Raw genomic sequence first — 17,083 nt, forward strand, 5'->3', positions numbered from 1 at the left:
TTTCCCAAATTTTGAAAACCTTTTCCACTTATTTTGTCATGAAACTAAAGGTTGGTCCTAGTGGAGGCTTAACTCCAATTTGGGGATTAGACTCTAAACCAATAGCATATTTCTCAGTTCCGGATGCCAGTGCCCTGGGGGGGGGGGTGCCTGCCCCGGTGTGCCTCTACGCTGTGGCAAGCAGCTGCTACCCTTTCTGAAAAGGCTCACTGGGGTCACTTATGTAGCTATCAAAGTGAAAGAAAAGAAAAGTGAAAGAAAAAACCAGTTGGATTCACGCTTTCCAAGTGAAGCCAGTAGCACTTCAGGTTCAGAACTGGACTATGGTTTTCACAAGGACTTGACACTGAAGCTTTCTAGAATAACTGACTTTGGTACTGAACGCAACTGACAAGGTATAAATGATTCGTACAGTTACCAGAGGTCCAACAACAATTCAATTATTGGTGATTATTGGCAGAGCTAAGGCCGGGTCATCTCCGTTAGTAATCTTTCTTTGGCTAGTAATAGCAAAGTAAAACTAATACAGTATGTATCCAGAGAGCTACCCCAGCCCTAAATTTGACACAAAAATGTTTTAACCGAATTGACTGATGGGGACCGGAAGGAATCTTTCTTAAAACTATACAAAACCGTAGAAGTTAAGTAAACCCCACTGGTGAGTGTTTCTTTCACCTCCACCAGCCAATGCAACTACTTCCAGCTCCAGAAATAGTCATGGTAAAATCACACCCCCAGCAGGTGCAAAGAAGGCAGTTGAGAGTTCGTGACCGGGCCAGCTGGAGCTTTCTAGCATAGTTACTTACTCCTGCCAAGGCTTGGCCCTGTTAATGGTGGGCATTAACCCTTCAAAAGAAGGCCAAGCTTCTGGCGCGTGACGCCCGCAACGTAACGAGAAACTAAACCCTGCTTCAAGAACTAGAGCAAGCACCGAAGCGATCCTAGGCACCGCACCGGCCAGCGCTAAAATCCTCATGACCCCCCAATGCAGTTCAGGCCAAAAGCCCCACCGCACCAAAGCATACGCACTTGATCCAGCCAGGCTACCAACGCCGTAAGCGCTGGCATCTCAGGCGCCCACCCCCCGAGAAAGACAAGAGCTCGCAAAACAGCGAGCATACGGGCGGTCTGTTCTTCGAAACGCACTAAGCCAGGGGAAAGCGCGAACGCAGTCCCCCACTACCACAAATTATGCAGTCGAGTTTCCCACATTTGGGGAAATCGCAGGGGTCAGCACATCCGGAGTGCAATGGATAAGCCTCGCCCTGGGAAAACCACCTTCGTGATCATGGTATCTCCCCTGCCAGGTAAGTATGAGTTGCTCGCCCCCCCCCTCGACCCACACCCTCGCGCTCGCCGCGCTTCACACACACGGTCACTTCCCCCACGCCGCCTCCGCACCCCGCGCTCCCTGCACGCCCCCCGCCTCAACCTCGTTCGACGGCAAAACAACCTCGGGCGCCTTTGCCTAGCCCCCACGCGGGACGTGCGCGCCCAGGCTGTCCGGGACCGGCAGCCAATGCGCGCATGCTCATCTACATACGCCACGCCTTGCCATGACGTCCCCCGCATCCGGTCTCCCGCTCTGGGACAACGGATGTGCTAGTGGCCGCGCAGACCCGCCGATGCCGGGGGGGGGGGGGGGGGGGGGGGGGGGGCGCAGGTGGGCAGGAGGCGAGGGGTCCGGGACCTAGCAGCGAGACCCGAGAAGGCGGGGGTCGCCCGGCGCCCAGCGGGAGTGGTGGCGGGTCAGGGCTCGGATGTGGTGTCAACCTGCCTTTCAACAAAAAGAAACTTTCGGCCCATTTTTGTCCTCGCTTGTTCGAAACTCATTTTCAAATATAATCGAAAACTCAGGAAAGGTCTTTCTGCCGCTTGACGTTAAGTGCTCAGCTGCCCTAGTAAGAAGTCGTGGCAATGTTTAGCCATGGCAAATTTCTGAATAAAAGGGCTTCAGTAACCTGCAGTAGCCTGACCTAGTAACGCTAGAAGAAAAACCAGGATTCTAAGTGTTGAAGAACGAGAAACTAAATAAAACGCTAAACAGTGCCCTTCAACCGCAGCCAGTCGTGTCGCCCGAGACCCCGGGCGGCCAGGGTCAGGTGCCCTTCAGCCCTTTCCCCCTCGTACCACCCCACCACGCACACAGGGTGGCCCCACCAAGTGCCCTCTGGTCCTTTCTGACTTGGACTCCGTCAAAGGTAAACGCAGCAGACAGTAAGTAAAGTGGTGAAAAAAGATGTCATTCAGTGACTACTGACTGTAGGGGAAAGAGCTGAGCTCCAATCCGATTTGTGCGGAGGTGATTTGGGCATTTTCCCGGAAGAATGAGAGGAAGCGGGCTCAGTCCAGTCAGAGAAGTGAAAGGTTACAAAGGGTAGTTCGGTGTAACTGCTGTTAGGCGGTTGTGTTTGTTAGCTGGCAGTTACTGAACTGAGGATGCTCTCCTCCCACAGACTGGGAGATAGGCCCTACTTCCTTCCCCATCACATTTCAAAGTCCTTGAGATGGGAGGGACCCTTCAGAGTTGTAAGAGATCCACATTCACAATCGCAAGCCCTTTTTAATAAATGCCCTATTTACAACACAGGTTGGGGGCCTGTGTCAGGTGTTTAACTTCCCCAGGCTGGAAGTCAAACTTAGGGACAGAACCTTGTGCTGCTAGAAGCTATGCTAGAGTCTGGTCAAGTCTCAGTGCAGGAAACAGTCTCAGTGCAGGAACAGTCCTTATGTGTTCAGAGTTCTGCAGCTCTCAGCCTAAGAAAGTCTCTGGTGATGAAACAAGATAACCCGGCACTTCCCCCTGGCTGAACCCTGGCTCCTGGACCCTCCTTTTATATTCTGTTCTCTTTGATGACATTGTTTGCCCATTCAACAACTGTTTGTTGTTGTGCCAGACACTTTGAGGAACTGGTAACAAAAAGGCCTCTTGGCGTTCATGTTTTGTAGAAGGGGCAGAGGGAGTGGGAGAAAATCAACAATGGACACAATAGGTAAATTAATTAGTGTGTTAGCTGTTAGTGGGTGCTCAGAAGAGGTTACACGAGAAGGTGCTATGCTTCAAGCAAAGACTTGAAGGAGGTGAGGGAGTCAATCACGGAGGGGGAGGGGGAGGGGGAGGGGGAGGAAGCATCCCCGGCACAAAGGTCGGCTAGCGCAAAGGCCCAGGTAGGACTGTGTGTGGAGAATAGCAAGGAGGCCCTGCGTCCAGCGCAAAACTGAAGAGTTGTACAAAATTAGGTCAGAGAGGTGACTAGGTTGGAGATAAGATCACGAGGGTCTTGTAGATCATTGTAAGAGGTCCCACACCATCACCACCCCCGCCCCCCATGGATAATATTTTTACTTCACTTGGAAATCAGCTACCTAGATGTTCCAGTACCACTTTAACCGCCTCTTGGCATCTCGGCTGAGAATACCTGTCTCAGGTCCGCCTGGAAATCGACCACAGGTACTTGCTGCTGCTGCCGCCATCTCCTTGGGTACAGGTGACGCTCTTGACTTGGACTTCCATCTCTGGGAGTGTTTTTCTGTAGTCCATCTCAGGTGTAAGTGGTCCCTGGCCGGGTCCATCATGCTGCTGGCTCATGTTCGCTCCTCAGAACAGACCATCAGGCATCTCCACAGACCACTCCGCTCTGCGCAGATCATTGTAACACTCTAAATGTGAATGAACCAAAAGTTTTTGTTTTGTTTAGTGTTTGAAGTAAGGTCTACATCGGGGTCCCGGCTGGTTCAGTGGGTGCGGCATGCGACTCTTGATCTTGGGGTCGTGAGTTGGAGACCCAAGATGGGTGTGGAGGTTACTTAAAAATAAAATCTTAAGAAGAAGGAACACACACACACACACACACACACACACACACACCACATACACACAGCATCCAATTCGGGGGCCCGAACTCACAACCTCAAGATCAAGAGTCAAATGCTCTACTGACTGAGCCAGCCAGGCAACCCCGAGCTGGGAGGTTTTGAGCAGAGGAGTGCCTTGATCTGAGTCCTCCGCCTCCCACTCCGCTTGGCATCCAAAATAATAATTACCATTATAATTATTATTATCGTTGTTAATAAAAAATAAGAAATCAGGCTGTTAAAGACAAAAGCAGGGAAATCAGTCAGTTAGTTCAGGAGGCTTGCATAATCCAGGCAAGACGATATATTGCCTTCGTATGGTGGCATAATCTGCCACACCAAAAAAATGTCATTTTGCCCTAAGGATTATTTTGAACTAAAGGCATTTAAAAACGAGCAGGTGGTTAGGCGGTTCGCAGCCGCCTACCTAGTGCCCATCCCAATGGGTTCTCCTCCGCTCCTCCGCGAGGCCACCCCCGCACAACCAACACGCGAGCTTCACCGACGCCCCTCCTCGCCACTGCCGCCACGGACCGCTGTAGTCCCCACCTGTAGAAAGGAGCGCCGGGAGGGGAAATGCAACAGGCGAGAGCCCCGGCCCAGGCATCTTGACAATCGCGACCCGGGAGGCTGGGGCCACCGGCCGGGCAGCCGCCAAACGCAGCGGATATGCTCCCTCTGCCCGGAAAGGGGCGCTGGGGCGGCGTCGGCCCTGCTCTTTTTTCTAAAGGGCCTTCCAACCACGCCAAGGCATGCCGGACCTCCGGCTTGCCAGTGTGGTGGCCTCCGTCATTTCAAGAAGAAGCAATGACCCGGGCCTGTCAGCGTGCACCCTTCGATAGCTCAGCTGGTAGAGCGGAGGACTGTAGGCTGGATACGTGTGGGCATCCTTAGGTCGCTGGTTCGATTCCGGCTCGAAGGAAGTGCCTGACGCTTTTGCGCCACGGGGCGGGGGGCACCGCCCCCCCAGCGCCCCGCCCCAACTCTGCCCCGCCCGGGCACCTGCAGCCTCGCGGCAGCCCCTCTCCCACAGGCCAAAGTCAGTAAGTAAAACCTTTACGGAACACCTGCCTACGTCTGCTCCTGTGCTGCCGCCAGGGAACACACCTGCGCCTTCTTCCCGCAGTTTACCTGCACGTGCCCGTGGACGCTCCACGTCCCCGCCGCTCCTGCCTTGTCTCAGCCCCACGCCGTCCCGCGCCCTTCCCCACTTTTATTCGCCCACTGCTCCCGCTCCAGACAAACGCGTGGGCAAAGAGGTTCTGCCCTCGGCAAGCCCTCGAGGCTGACAAGCGTACAGGTCGTCACACGGGTCGGGAACAACCATGGCGTCCTTCATGAAAACTCCCCCTCCTCGATCTCCTGCCTTGCCTCCGAGGACGGTCGCTGCGTCGGTCGCTCCCAGTTGCAGTCTCTCTGTCTCCTCCTTCCCTGTTTCTCATAGGGTCTATAAATATACAGCTCTACGGAGACAGAAAACCCTCTTCCCCGACCAGCTTAATCTACTTGTGGGACAGAACTGTCACTCTGAGGTTTTCCAAGCCATCGCCAATTGTGCGCTTGCATCGAAGCTGACACTGGCCGAAACGAAATGCAGCAGGGCCCCCCTCATGGGCCTTGCCAGTCGTGACGAGAACTTCAGCGGCCCCTTCAGGTTTCTTGTCAGTCTGAGGACAGGGCGGTGGTCCGGGTACACTTCCGTTTTCCCGTGCCTTCGCACCTGTTCTTGTAGCCACGGATGGCGGGGCTGGGGGCGCTCCCGCTGAGAGAGCAGTGATTACTCACACTCTGTGCACGGGTGGTAAATCCACCCGTACCGATTCTCCCGCTACATCGGACGGAGGGAGAGGGAGATGGATGAAATATTTCTATCTTACCCGCTTTCTGGCCACGGACCGACCGGACCGCTGGGGTCTCCACCTGTATGCAGAAAGGGGCGGGGGCGAGCGGGGGTGGGGGGGGTGGGGTGGAGTGTGGCGGCAAAACGCAGACTTAAGAGTCAGAGTCGGGGCGCAGAAGAGTGGGAGTAGGGGTGGAGTGAGACGGGGGCAGCTGTCGTCACAGTCGGTCGGGCGCACAAATTCACGTCCGTACTTACACAGGCAGCTGGCCTGTGGGTTCTGACCAGCTGGCTGACTTAGCGCTGGGCCCTTAAGGCTAAATTGGCAGGGCCTGAAGAGGGAGACACTGAGGGCCTGTCAGAGAGCACCCATCCAGGAGAAAACGGGCTTCATCCTGGGGACAGAGCCAGGTTGTTGGGGCTGCGGGTGGGTGCAGAGAAGAACGCCAGGGAAAGGTCCTTGTTCTCTTTCCTCCTGTGGGAAGGAAACTCCAGAGACTCAAAGTACAGTTGGAGCGCATCACAGAGGGGGCTGGCGGCGGAACCGCACCGGGAGTGTGGCTCTCTGAGGCCTCAGGGACCCGGCTACTGCCATCCCTGACCTCTGAGACCACAAGCGCCTTTTCGGTTTTAGTTCTGCCTCCCAAACTGGAGACTGCGTTTCCCCCGGCCCCCCGCCCTTCCTCTTGGTTCGCTCCCCAGCCCAGTCTCAGTGCTACTGTCCCACTGCCTCCACGGGTTCAGGAGGCCCTGCCTTTGAAGTCCAACAGTTGACCTTCGGGAAGCCACAGAGAGACCCCAGCCTCTAATGTCACCATCTACAGGCAGAGACCAGCAGACAGGCACCAAAGATAAAACCTCAACCACCTTCACTGGATGTGCCTGCCCCCCCCCCCCCATGAGATGTGGAGGTGTGGAATCCCTGGGGACCTAGCTTTGGCGCTTTGGGGGAATAGCAGGGTGAGGGGTGGAGGGGGGAGGTGGGTTTTGGCATCCAGCAAATGCAAGAGTGGGCCCTAGCATGGCCGACGCTTCCTGTCCGGGGTGTCATGGGGAGTAGCCGGTGCTTCCAAGGTACCGCCCCACATCCTTGCAGGCACAGCAGTGCCTGCCACCCAGTCAGGCAGTGGCGACACAGTCAAGGGAAGGCCACGTAGATGTGACCTGTTGCGCCTCTGTGGGACTTTCACTGGGTGGGTGGGTGGGCACACACCCGAGGGGATGTTAAAATACATGGAGCCAGGGCAAGGAGTCCAACCCCGGCACTGGTGTTCTCTTCTCCCCCGCCTTTGACTCCAGTGCCTCTCCAGGAAGTCCAAAGCACCTTGACCTATTTCAGGAAGTAACCACCTCCCTCAAAGGAATCCAGGTCGGTGCGCACAGGAGGGTCAAAGGAGCCAGGCCACCAGACTGGCGGACACGGCTGGGTATCAGTCGGCCTCATCATGCCCTGAAACATGGAGCTGTGCCAAAAAGTAAAGCAATGTGCCACTGATGTGGACATGTCAAGCACACAAGAGCCATTTTGAAAGGGTTCCCACTGGCCAAATCGAGATCATGATAATAATCGATCATAGGGGCGCCTGGGTGGCTCAGTTGGTTAAGTGTCTGACTTCGGCTCAGGTTATGATCTCACGGTCCGCGAGTTCAAGCCCCATGTCAGGCTCTGTGCTGACAGCTCAGAGCCTGGAGCCTGTTTCAGATTCTGTGTCTCCCTCTCTCTCTCTGTCCCTCCCCTGTTCATGCTCTGTCTCTCTCAGTCTCAAAAATAAATAAACGTTAAAAAAAAATTTTTTTTAAATAAAATAAAAAATAATGGATCATAATCCGTGGAGTAAAACAGGTGCAGGGCCTAAATGCAATCACACATCAGTATCCGTGAACGCTAAGCACCACCGGATCTTGGCCTCCAGCAACACAAAATGGAAAAAAAAAAAAAAAAAAAGGAACCAGGGCTCCTTGGAGACCCACCTAGCCACTTCTTTGGGTTTTCATGTTACTATGGGGTCTCCCACGTACATGGAAAAAATCTGTATGCTTTCCTTCTGATATTCTGTTTTACGTCCAATTTAATTCTCAGGCCCTGCTGGAGACCCTAACAGGGTAAAAGTAAAGTTCTGTCTCCCCTACACCTTGAACCAGAGTGAAGCATGATGGAAGAACAGAAGAGGAAGGCATGGGAGAAAACTAACTAAGGTGCATACCCCTGACTTACCTTTTTCTGATGGTTTGTAAAATGATCCCATTCTTCTAAAGTGAGAAGGGGCTGAACCAGGCTAGGTTGGAGGCCGATGGGGTAGACTGGTGGGTGGATCCTCACAAACTGTGAGATCGTGACCTGAGCCGAAATCAAGAGTCAGGATGCTTGACTGGACTGAGCCACCCAGGCGCCCCAGAAACTTTTTTTTTTTTTTTAACCCCGCGATCTATAAGTTAATTAATGAAGCATATACTAAAAGCCTATTATGCCGCCATGCACTGTTGTAGCCAAGTATGAATGGAGCAATCAACAAAATAGACAAGAATCTCTGGCCTCGTGGAACTTCCCTCTCAGGGGGTATAGTTAGAAAACTAAAATGCAGGGGTCCTGGGTGGCTCAGTCCGCTAAGCGTGGGGTTTGGGCTCAGGTCCTGAACTCACGGTTGGTGAGTTCGAGCCACGGATCTGGCTCTGTGCTGACAGTTCAGAGCCTGGAGCCTGCTTCAGATTCTGGGGCTCCCTCTTTCTCTGCTCCTTCCCCGCCCACGCTCGCTGGCTGTCTCGAAAACCAAACACTAAAAATTTTTCGGGAAAAAGACAAAGCTAATAAGATGTTAGATCGGTTCTCCAAGCGTCTCTGGAACCAACTGGGAATCCTGTAGTATATAAGTGGCTGCTATCTAGTTTGGCGGATTCTGTGAAAGTAAGGGGTCTACAAAACGTTGCTGCGTCCCGCGCTCGTAACCAGCCAGCCCCCACGAGACCAGGCGATGCTGAAACTACGGGCCCAGGAACACGCGTTGAAAGCGGCTGCTAGCCTCCAAAGCAAAAGCGCTTTAAGAAAACAACGCGAGACGGTCCGTGGGTTCGAGCCTCGCGTCGGGCTCTGGGCTGATGATGGCCCAGAGCCTGGAGCCTGGAGCCTGCTTCGGATTCTGTATCTCCCTCTCTCTCTGCCCCTCCCCCGTTCATGCTCTGTCTCTCTCTGTCCCAAAAATAAATAAACGTTGAAAGAAAAAATTAAAACAAAACAAAACAACGCGAGAAGAAAAAGAAAAACAACAAACCCGAAAACACTGCCGGGACTGCTGTCCCGACGCCATGGACGTCAACTGTGGGGAGCCAAACGCCCAGAAATGCGTTCACTGCGCCGACACGGGGGACAAAGAGCTGCGCCTGTTCTTTGCAAACCCAAATAACCAGGGGAAAGCGCGAACGCAGTCCCCCACTACCACAAATTATGCAGTCGAGTTTCCCACATTTGGGGAAATCGCAGGGGTCAGCACATCCGGAGTGCAATGGATAAGCCTCGCCCTGGGAAAACCACCTTCGTGATCATGGTATCTCCCCTGCCAGGTAAGTATGAGCTGCACGCCCCGCCTCGACCCACACCCTCGCGCTCGCCACGCTTCTTACACACGGTCACTTGCCTCACGCGGCCTCCGCGCCCCGGCTGCCCGCAGCCCCCCCTCAGCTCCAACCTCTCCCGTCCGCAAAACAACCTCGGGCGCCTTTGCCTAGCCCCCACGCGGGACGTGCGCGCCCAGGCTGTCCGGGACCGGCAGCCAATGCGCGCATTTCATCTACATACGCCACGCCCCGTCGCCCGAGTGGGCGGAGGAACTTCCCACCCTTGGGGGACGAAAGTAGAAGAACCGGGGGAGCCTGGCTGTGATTCTTCCAGTTAAAATGAACATTAGTTTGTAGTTCTCTTATTTATTTTATTTATTTGTTTTTTAATTATGACGTGGATTCATGAGCAGATGGCTAAGAAAGGTTTCTCCAGACGTTTCAGTGCAAAAAGGTGTTGTTATTATACGTAGCACCAAGCACAGCACCCGGTGGGCAGGCAGAAAGAGCTGCACTGGGCTTGTGAGGAGTGACTTGATGATATATTTTTAAATTTGTGGAGGGAGGGGGGATAGAGATAAAGTAAGTTTCCAAGGAATTTTGAAGCAAGGCTTTCAGGACCCTGAGGGGCTAGCTGCTGTCATGGTAAGGTTGCTTTTAGTTTTTAACGAAATATAAACATTAAGGCACTACGGCAGCCGTGAGCTCCTTGAGGAAGGTCACGCTCTGCATGTTTCAGCTCTCTATCAGTGGGCTGCAAGCTGTAAGGAGATCTAGTTTAAGCTACGTTTCTCTTGCCTTCGTTTCCCTCATCAATCTGTACACCCATGTAGGGCTAGAACTCTTCACTCACAGCCCCATGGTCTACCAACTGAGCCAGCCAGGCACTGCACAGCAGTTTGCAGTTTGCAGTTGGATTGAGGGGTTTGATTTTTGTCACCGTTTTTTTCTAACATTTTCCCCACTGAGAAATCACAGTCTTTGCAAAGGCTGGTGAGCCCTCGTTTGGGTTTTCTAGTTTGTTTACTTTTTTCTTTGGCTGACCTTGTGGCCTCCAGGAGGTTAGGACAGGGTTGCTTGACTTGTGGGTTCGCTTTAGGTATGACACATCGACTGTGTTAAGTGGGGGGGGGGGGGGGAAGGCCCCCAAATATATGTAGTATGCTACCGTTTGTGTAGGAAAAGTGTGAAAACAAGAAAATTATACAGTCTTGCCAAAAGAAACAGAAGACTAGGGACACCTGGGTGTCTGACTCTTGACTTCAGGTCAGGTCAGGTCAGGTCAGGATCCCAGGGTCGTGGGCTGGGCACTGAGTGTGGAGCTTGCTTAAGATTCTCTCTCTCTCCCCCTCTGCCCCTCTCCCCTTGTCCCCGACTAGCACTCTCTAAATAGATAAATGATGAAATTGCCTGGGGAGGGGGGGGGAGTGGAAGGAGAGAGTGATGCTTTTCTGAGTACACCTTTCTCTGTAATTTTGACTTCTGGAATTCTATTAATATTTTACATATATTTTTTAATCACAGGGGGAACATCCCTAACGTTGAACATAAGCATAACTGAACCTAGCGATCTGAGATGAATAGTGTAGCCACACTGGAAGAAAAAAAAATAACCAACTGAAATGACTTTTGGGCGCAGTACATCGACTATAAACATCTTCAAGTCCAAAGACAAGAACTGCAAACACATACTGAGCTATCCCACAGTAGGTTTGTATTTCATAGCTGTATGGTCGTAACAGTTCTGTAACAACGTTGTGTATACTGTAGGATTGAGCTAATGACTAAATGGATGTTGGGAGTCAAGGTTCTTACTGTTGGAGAAAGGAGATACAAACAAATATGGAATGATGGTCTGCCTGGGTGGCTCAGTCTGTTGAGCATCCGACTCTTGATTTCAGCTCAGGTCATGATCTCACGGTTCATGAGTTTGGGCCCTCCGTCGGGCTCTGTGCTGATGGCTCAGAGCCTGGAGTCTGCTTCAGATTCTGTCTGTCTGTCTGTCTGTCTCTCTCTCTCTCTCTCTCTCTCTGTGCCCCTGCTCATGCTCTGTCTCTCTTGCTCTCAAAAATAAATAAACATTTGGGGCGCCTGGGTGGCTCAGTCGGTTAAGCGCCTGACTTTCGCTCAGGTCACGATCTCGCGGTTCATGGGTTCAAGCCCCACATCGGGCTCTGTGCTGACAGCTCGGAGCCTGGAGCCTGCTTTGAATTGATTCTGTGTCTCCCTTTCTCTCTGCCCCTCCCCTGCTCATGCGCTCTCTCTCTCTCTCTCTCTCTCTCTCTCTCTCTCGCTCACAAAAATAAACATTTAAAAAATAAATAAATAAACATTAAAAACAAAAACAAAAACACGGGGTGCCTGGGTGGCTTAGTCGGTTAGTTGGTTAAGCGTTCAACTTCAGCTCAGGTCATGATCTCACGGTTTGTGAGTTCGAGCCCCTCATCAGGCTCTGTGCTGACAGCTCGGAGCCTGGAGCCTGTTTATTCTGTGTCTCCCTCTCTCTCTCTGTCCCTCCCCTGCTTGTGATCGGTCTCTCTCTCTCTCTCTCAAAAATAAATAAACGTTAAAAAAATTAAAGCAAGCAAACAAACAAATATGGAATGGTGGAGGGCAAGGAGGACCCACTTGCATAAAATTGAGAGTTGGAATTTAAGGTACTGGTGTGGGCTCATTATTTATTTTTTTAATTTTTTTTTTTTAAAGAGAGAGAAGGAGCGAGTGAGGGAGAGGGCATAGAGAGAGGGAGAGAGAATTTTCTTTACGTTTATTAATTTATTTTGAGAGGGGGGAGAGGGGCAGAGACAGAGGTAGAGAGAATCTTAAGCAGGTTCCACACCTAGCAGGGAGCCGGAGGCAGGGCTCAATATCATGACCCCAAGGTTATGACCTGAGCCAAAATCAAGAGACGGATGCTTAACCAACTGAACCACCCACGTAGCTGTCCCTGGGCTCATTGCTTTTAATCTACCTCTGTAGATAGGTGTTAGGAAATACACGTATTCTCTACCTCTATCCACTGAAGGGGCCTAGAGGCAAAGACAGTAGCATTAGACATACCTACCGCCTTGATCTTGCTTCCTTTCTTTTCTTTTTTCTTTTTTTCTTTTCTTTCTGTCTCCTCCTCCTCCTCCTCCTTCTCTTAACGCTTATTTGTTTAACGTTTATTTGTTTTTGAGACAATGTGTGAGCGGGGGAGGGGCAGAGAGAGGGGGGCTGAGGATCCAAAGCGGGCCGAACTCACCAACCGAACCCGTGAGATCACGACCTGAGCCAAAGTCGGCCGCCCAACCGACTGCGCCACGCAGGCGCCCCTTGATCTTGTTTTCTAAAACCACTCCCCACTAAAAAGAACCAGGCCTCTTTGGAGAAATAGGTAATTTTCACGAGCCAAGACAGATACATAATGGCCCTGGAACATCTTGTGCCAGAAGACACGGAAATGCTCCAAAAATGTTATGGACATGTCCGAAGGACACCGTAGGCACCCTGAAGGGGTTTTTATAGGCCCGATCTGAGAACATCAGAACGTCAAAATAAATTTCAAAACAGTTTTGGGTTACAAACAACTGAACAAAATAACAACCATGAGTTCGTATCGTTAGCACATAGGGAAGGAGGGAAAGTCCTACCTTACGATGCCAGCTGATAACTGAAGAATGAATGATGGCATTAGAAAATGGACATTTGGCAATCATAACGCAAGAGCCCTCAGTGGATGCTAAAAACTGTTGTGTTAAACAGGATGTTCACATATCCTCACATTATCTCCATACAAATCACTTAATAATTACAAAGGGAAAACTCGATGAACACCTCCAGTGGCCGACAGTTGCAGTGCTGGCCCCAGTACCCAGGTGCTTCTGCAACACCCCAGCCTACTGACTTTGGCCTTCGCTATGTGACTTGCTTTGGCTAATGGGACATTAGTATATGGGATGCAAGCAGAAGGTTGAAAATCACTTGCTCATTAAGACTGGCTCTCACTTGCCTGTCCTGAGGCCACCATGAGAAGAAGCCTGGGTTAGCCCGTTGGAGGATGACATCGCCCGAGTGAACGTGAACCGTGTCTGCCGAAGTCCCCTAGACCGACTAGGCCCCAGGTGACCTGCAGGCTGGCCGCCGCGGCTCCAGCGATCCCACTTGAGACCGGCAGAACTGCCCGGTGGAACCCAGCCAGAATCGCTGATCCACAGAATTGTGAGCAAGTGAAACGGTCATTATTTCCAATCGCTAAGTTTTACGGCCATCTGTTACACAGAGACGGGTAACCGATACGCCTCCTTCAGTAAGTAGTCGATGTTAACCCCACCAGTAACAGAACAAACTGCCTTCACGTGCCTCCACACGTGGTGCCCAGAGGAGGCCTGTATACCTCTGCTAGGTCTGTCATAATAAAATACCACCAACTGGGTGGCTTAAAAAAACAGAAGTGTCTTCTCTCACAGTTCTGGAAGCTAGAGGTCCAAAAGCAAGGTGCCAGCAGGGCCATACTCTCTCTGAGGCTCTGAGTGGAATCGTCCCTCGTTACTCCCCAGCTTCCGGTGGTGACAAGCCAATCCTTGGCTCGCTTGCGGCTACATCACTACACTCTCTGCTTCTGCCATCGCATGGTGTTCTGTCAGCGAGTCTCTTCACGTTGCCGTCTTCCTCGCGTAAGGAAAACAGTCACATTGGATCAGGGCCCGCTCGAGTGACCTCACCTTCACCCGACTGTATCTGCAAAGATCAGATTTCCAAAGAAGGTCACAGTCCCAGGTACCAGGACTTAGGACTCTTCAACATATTGTTTTGGAGGGACACAAACCAACCCATAACAGACACGGTATCATTTACGTAGCCTTCGTGTCAAAAATGCATTCCTGAATGTACTTGCGAGGGAAGCCAGGACAACTCAAAAACTGAAGGACGGTCTCCAAAATGACTGGCCCGTAGTCTTCAAAAAGGCCTGCATAATGAAATGCAAAGAACTACCTGGGAACTATTTCAGATAAAGAGACATGACAACTGAATGCAACACATGATTTTGAATTTTCCTTTGCTCTAAAGGACATTATTGGGACAATTGGTGGAAAAGGGAATAACGTCTGTAGAGTAGTAAGATTGTATCAATGTTCATTTCTTGGTTTTGATAATTTTCCTGGGGTTAGGGAAGAGAACCATTTGTTTGTTTTGAGGAGTAGTACACCCTAAGAAAGGAAACTTCCTGAAACAACTAACAATCCAAAACGTGGGCCACCTGGGTGCTCAGTCCCTTAAGGGAACGAGCCTTGGTCATGATCTCACGGTTGGGGGCGGGGAGGGGGCGGAGAGGGGGTTCGGTGCGCGTGGGGCTCCCCGCTGACAGCACGCACGAAGCCTGCTTGGGATTCTCCCTCTCCCCTGCTCTCGCCCGTCCTCCCGCTCTCTCTCAAAATAAATTAAAAAACAAAAGAAAAGAAAAGAAAAGTAAAGTAAAAAGGATGTACAACACGTTAACTCGGATCTTGACGCTGCTAGAACCTCAGAGAAGTCTTTGCTGACCCAATAATCTCTAGTCCTGTCTCTTGCCTTGCTTTGCAAGGGACCCGATCACCCAGGAACACACAACACTTCGATCATTTTGCTCCTATCTGAAGAGGATATTTACCTTTACCTCCACTCGATCTCCGGAAAGAATCTTCTTGTACAGAAGAGGAAAAGACAAATCCGGGCAGGCTGAAAGAGGCAGCCGAAGCCCACAGGATGAAAACGTGATATTTCCGTTCATTTGATTTTCGGAGACCATTCGACGCCCCTCCCCAGCCCACACATCTACTCTTGAGAATGGACGCCTTGTCCTGACTGACGCCCTCTGTTCAAATTTTCCTTTGGTTGTCGCAGGATTAGGTTACTACGTAATCCGAAAGGTCATACTGAGGATTAAGACAATTTCATGTTAAATTGGTGACAAAACTCTTAGTATTTAAGGTTGAGTTGATTCTCTGTTGCGTATTGCATGTAATTTTCGTTGCAAGGAAGGGGAGACTTAACCCACCGCCTCGGAGGGGCCTGCAACTTCTGGACGCCGCGGGACCCCGTCTTCTCGGGTCTCCCTTCCGGGTCCCGACTCCTCGCCGCCCTCCCCCCGTCCTTCGCTCCGGGCACCGGCGGTCTGCCGGGACACTAGCACATCCGTTGTCCCAGAGCTGGAGCCGCGACGCGGGGAAGCGCGCGACAGGGCGTGGCGTATGTAGATGAACAAGCGCGAAGAGGCTGCCGGTCCCGGACCGCCTGGGCGCGCACGTCCCGCGTGGGGGCTAGGCAAAGGCGCCCGAGGTTGTTTTGCGGACGGGAGAGGTTGGAGCTGCGGGGGGGCTGCGGGCAGCCGGGGCGCGGAGGCCGCGTGAGGCAAGTGACCGTGTGTAAGAAGCGTGGCGAGGGCCAGGGTGTGGGTCGAGGCGGGGCGTGCAACTCATACTTACCTGGCAGGGGAGATACCATGATCACGAAGGTGGTTTTCCCAGGGCGAGGCTTATCCATTGCACTCCGGATGTGCTGACCCCTGCGATTTCCCCAAATGTGGGAAACTCGACTGCATAATTTGTGGTAGTGGGGGACTGCGTTCGCGCTTTCCCCTGACTTTTCCTGGTCTGAATGGAAGAAGCTGAGCTTAGCCACACGGCGGCGTCGTGTGTTTCAGCCTCGCACCCCTGGTACGGACACGCTGGGCTGTTGCATTATTCTCCGTACTAACGCGTCCCGGGGCCGCCTAAACAAGGCTGAAAGAAAGTAGAACCCCGCTTCTCGGCTTTTGCTTGGCTTGGTTTTGTTTGGTTTATCTTTACCTCGTTTTTCGCCAACTATAGCCCGCGTACTGCGGCAGCACGGAGAAGATTTTTCCGGTTGCCTGAAGACGTGGTGATAGGCGGGCACGTGAGGGTTTGCGGGGGAGCCAGGAGACAGCGCAGAAGTACACCTTCACTTCGTGGTCGTTTTCTTTTCTTTGTAAGTTCTGCGACGCCTCGTCCTCCCCCCCCCCCCCGTCCCCCGCCACAGCAGTGTCTCCTTGAAATCCACCACCCTGCTCTGCTAACTTGTGCGTAGTGCTTCACTTCAAAAAGGTCTGTTTGAGCTCAACTTCTGTAGCAGTTCACCACGGAATCTGTGTTGTAGGCTTTCCCAAACTAGGGGCAGAGGAGAAACTCGCCCAGTCTTTAAGCCTCACGGGCCTTAGCGGCCCGGGGACCCCCACTTTCTTTTGCAATTTCCTTTCTTTACCATCCTCCACCTTCACTGCCACCAACCCCGCCACCTTCATTCCTCCTGGGTCGTTCATTCCTACTGCTCGCGTCGCTCTCTTCCTCTCAGAGCGTGCAGTAAAGACACTCTGTGGGAGAAACCCTGTACTACTACCCAGTGCAGGGCTTTGTCTCTGTTACTGGGCGTCTTCCTCTTTCTCCTTTGTGTCCCCCAGGCACAAGATGGTCCCTAAATGTTTCGTAAATGCCACACCACGAGAGTATTGAAACCAGTTTTTGGTTTGGTTTGGTTTTACGGGGAACCAGCAGCTGAGCTGCGGAATACTTCCATTGTTCTGGAGGTACAAAGTAGCATCTTTCCTAAAGTATGCCCTTGAGGGAGTAACCTACAGGGGCGCCTGGGTGGCGCAGTCGGTTAAGCGTCCGACTTCAGCCAGGTCACGATCTCGCGGTCCGTGAGTTCGAGCCCCGCGTCAGGCTCTGGGCTGATGGCTCGGAGCCTGGAGCCTGTTTCCGATTCTGTGTCTCCCTCTCTCTCTGCCCCTCCCCCGTTCATGCTCTGTCTAAAAAAAAAAAAAAAAAAAAAAAAAACGTTAGAAAAAAGAAAAGAGGGAGTAAC

General features: G+C 52.1%; 1 protein-coding gene and 4 non-coding genes across 5 annotated transcripts; 2 read left to right on the plus strand and 3 right to left on the minus strand.

Moving 5' to 3' along the window:
* Window positions 1-1,151: 1,151 nt before the first annotated feature.
* On the minus strand, window positions 1,152-1,315 carry LOC115517413. Its single transcript, XR_003969863.1, has one exon. It is a non-coding gene; the product is annotated as a U1 spliceosomal RNA (small nuclear RNA).
* A 1,811-nt stretch (window positions 1,316-3,126) lies between these two features.
* On the minus strand, window positions 3,127-3,655 carry LOC115517216 (SNRPN upstream reading frame protein-like). Its single transcript, XM_032593491.1, is given in 3 exon segments — window positions 3,127-3,493; window positions 3,496-3,522; window positions 3,525-3,655. Coding segments are annotated over 3 exon segments (186 nt in total). The 5' UTR covers window positions 3,577-3,655; the 3' UTR covers window positions 3,127-3,386.
* Window positions 3,656-4,687: 1,032 nt separating this feature from the next.
* Window positions 4,688-4,777, plus strand: TRNAY-GUA. Its single transcript is given in 2 exon segments — window positions 4,688-4,724; window positions 4,742-4,777. It is a non-coding gene; the product is annotated as a tRNA-Tyr (tRNA).
* Window positions 4,778-9,094: 4,317 nt separating this feature from the next.
* LOC115517424 lies at window positions 9,095-9,258 on the minus strand. The gene has a single exon (XR_003969874.1). It is a non-coding gene; the product is annotated as a U1 spliceosomal RNA (small nuclear RNA).
* Window positions 9,259-15,679: 6,421 nt separating this feature from the next.
* LOC115517436 lies at window positions 15,680-15,843 on the plus strand. The gene has a single exon (XR_003969886.1). It is a non-coding gene; the product is annotated as a U1 spliceosomal RNA (small nuclear RNA).
* The last annotated feature ends 1,240 nt before the right edge of the window (window positions 15,844-17,083 follow it).

This window comes from Lynx canadensis, chromosome B3 (genome assembly GCF_007474595.2).
Source record: "Lynx canadensis isolate LIC74 chromosome B3, mLynCan4.pri.v2, whole genome shotgun sequence".
Lineage (NCBI taxonomy): Eukaryota > Metazoa > Chordata > Mammalia > Carnivora > Felidae > Lynx > Lynx canadensis.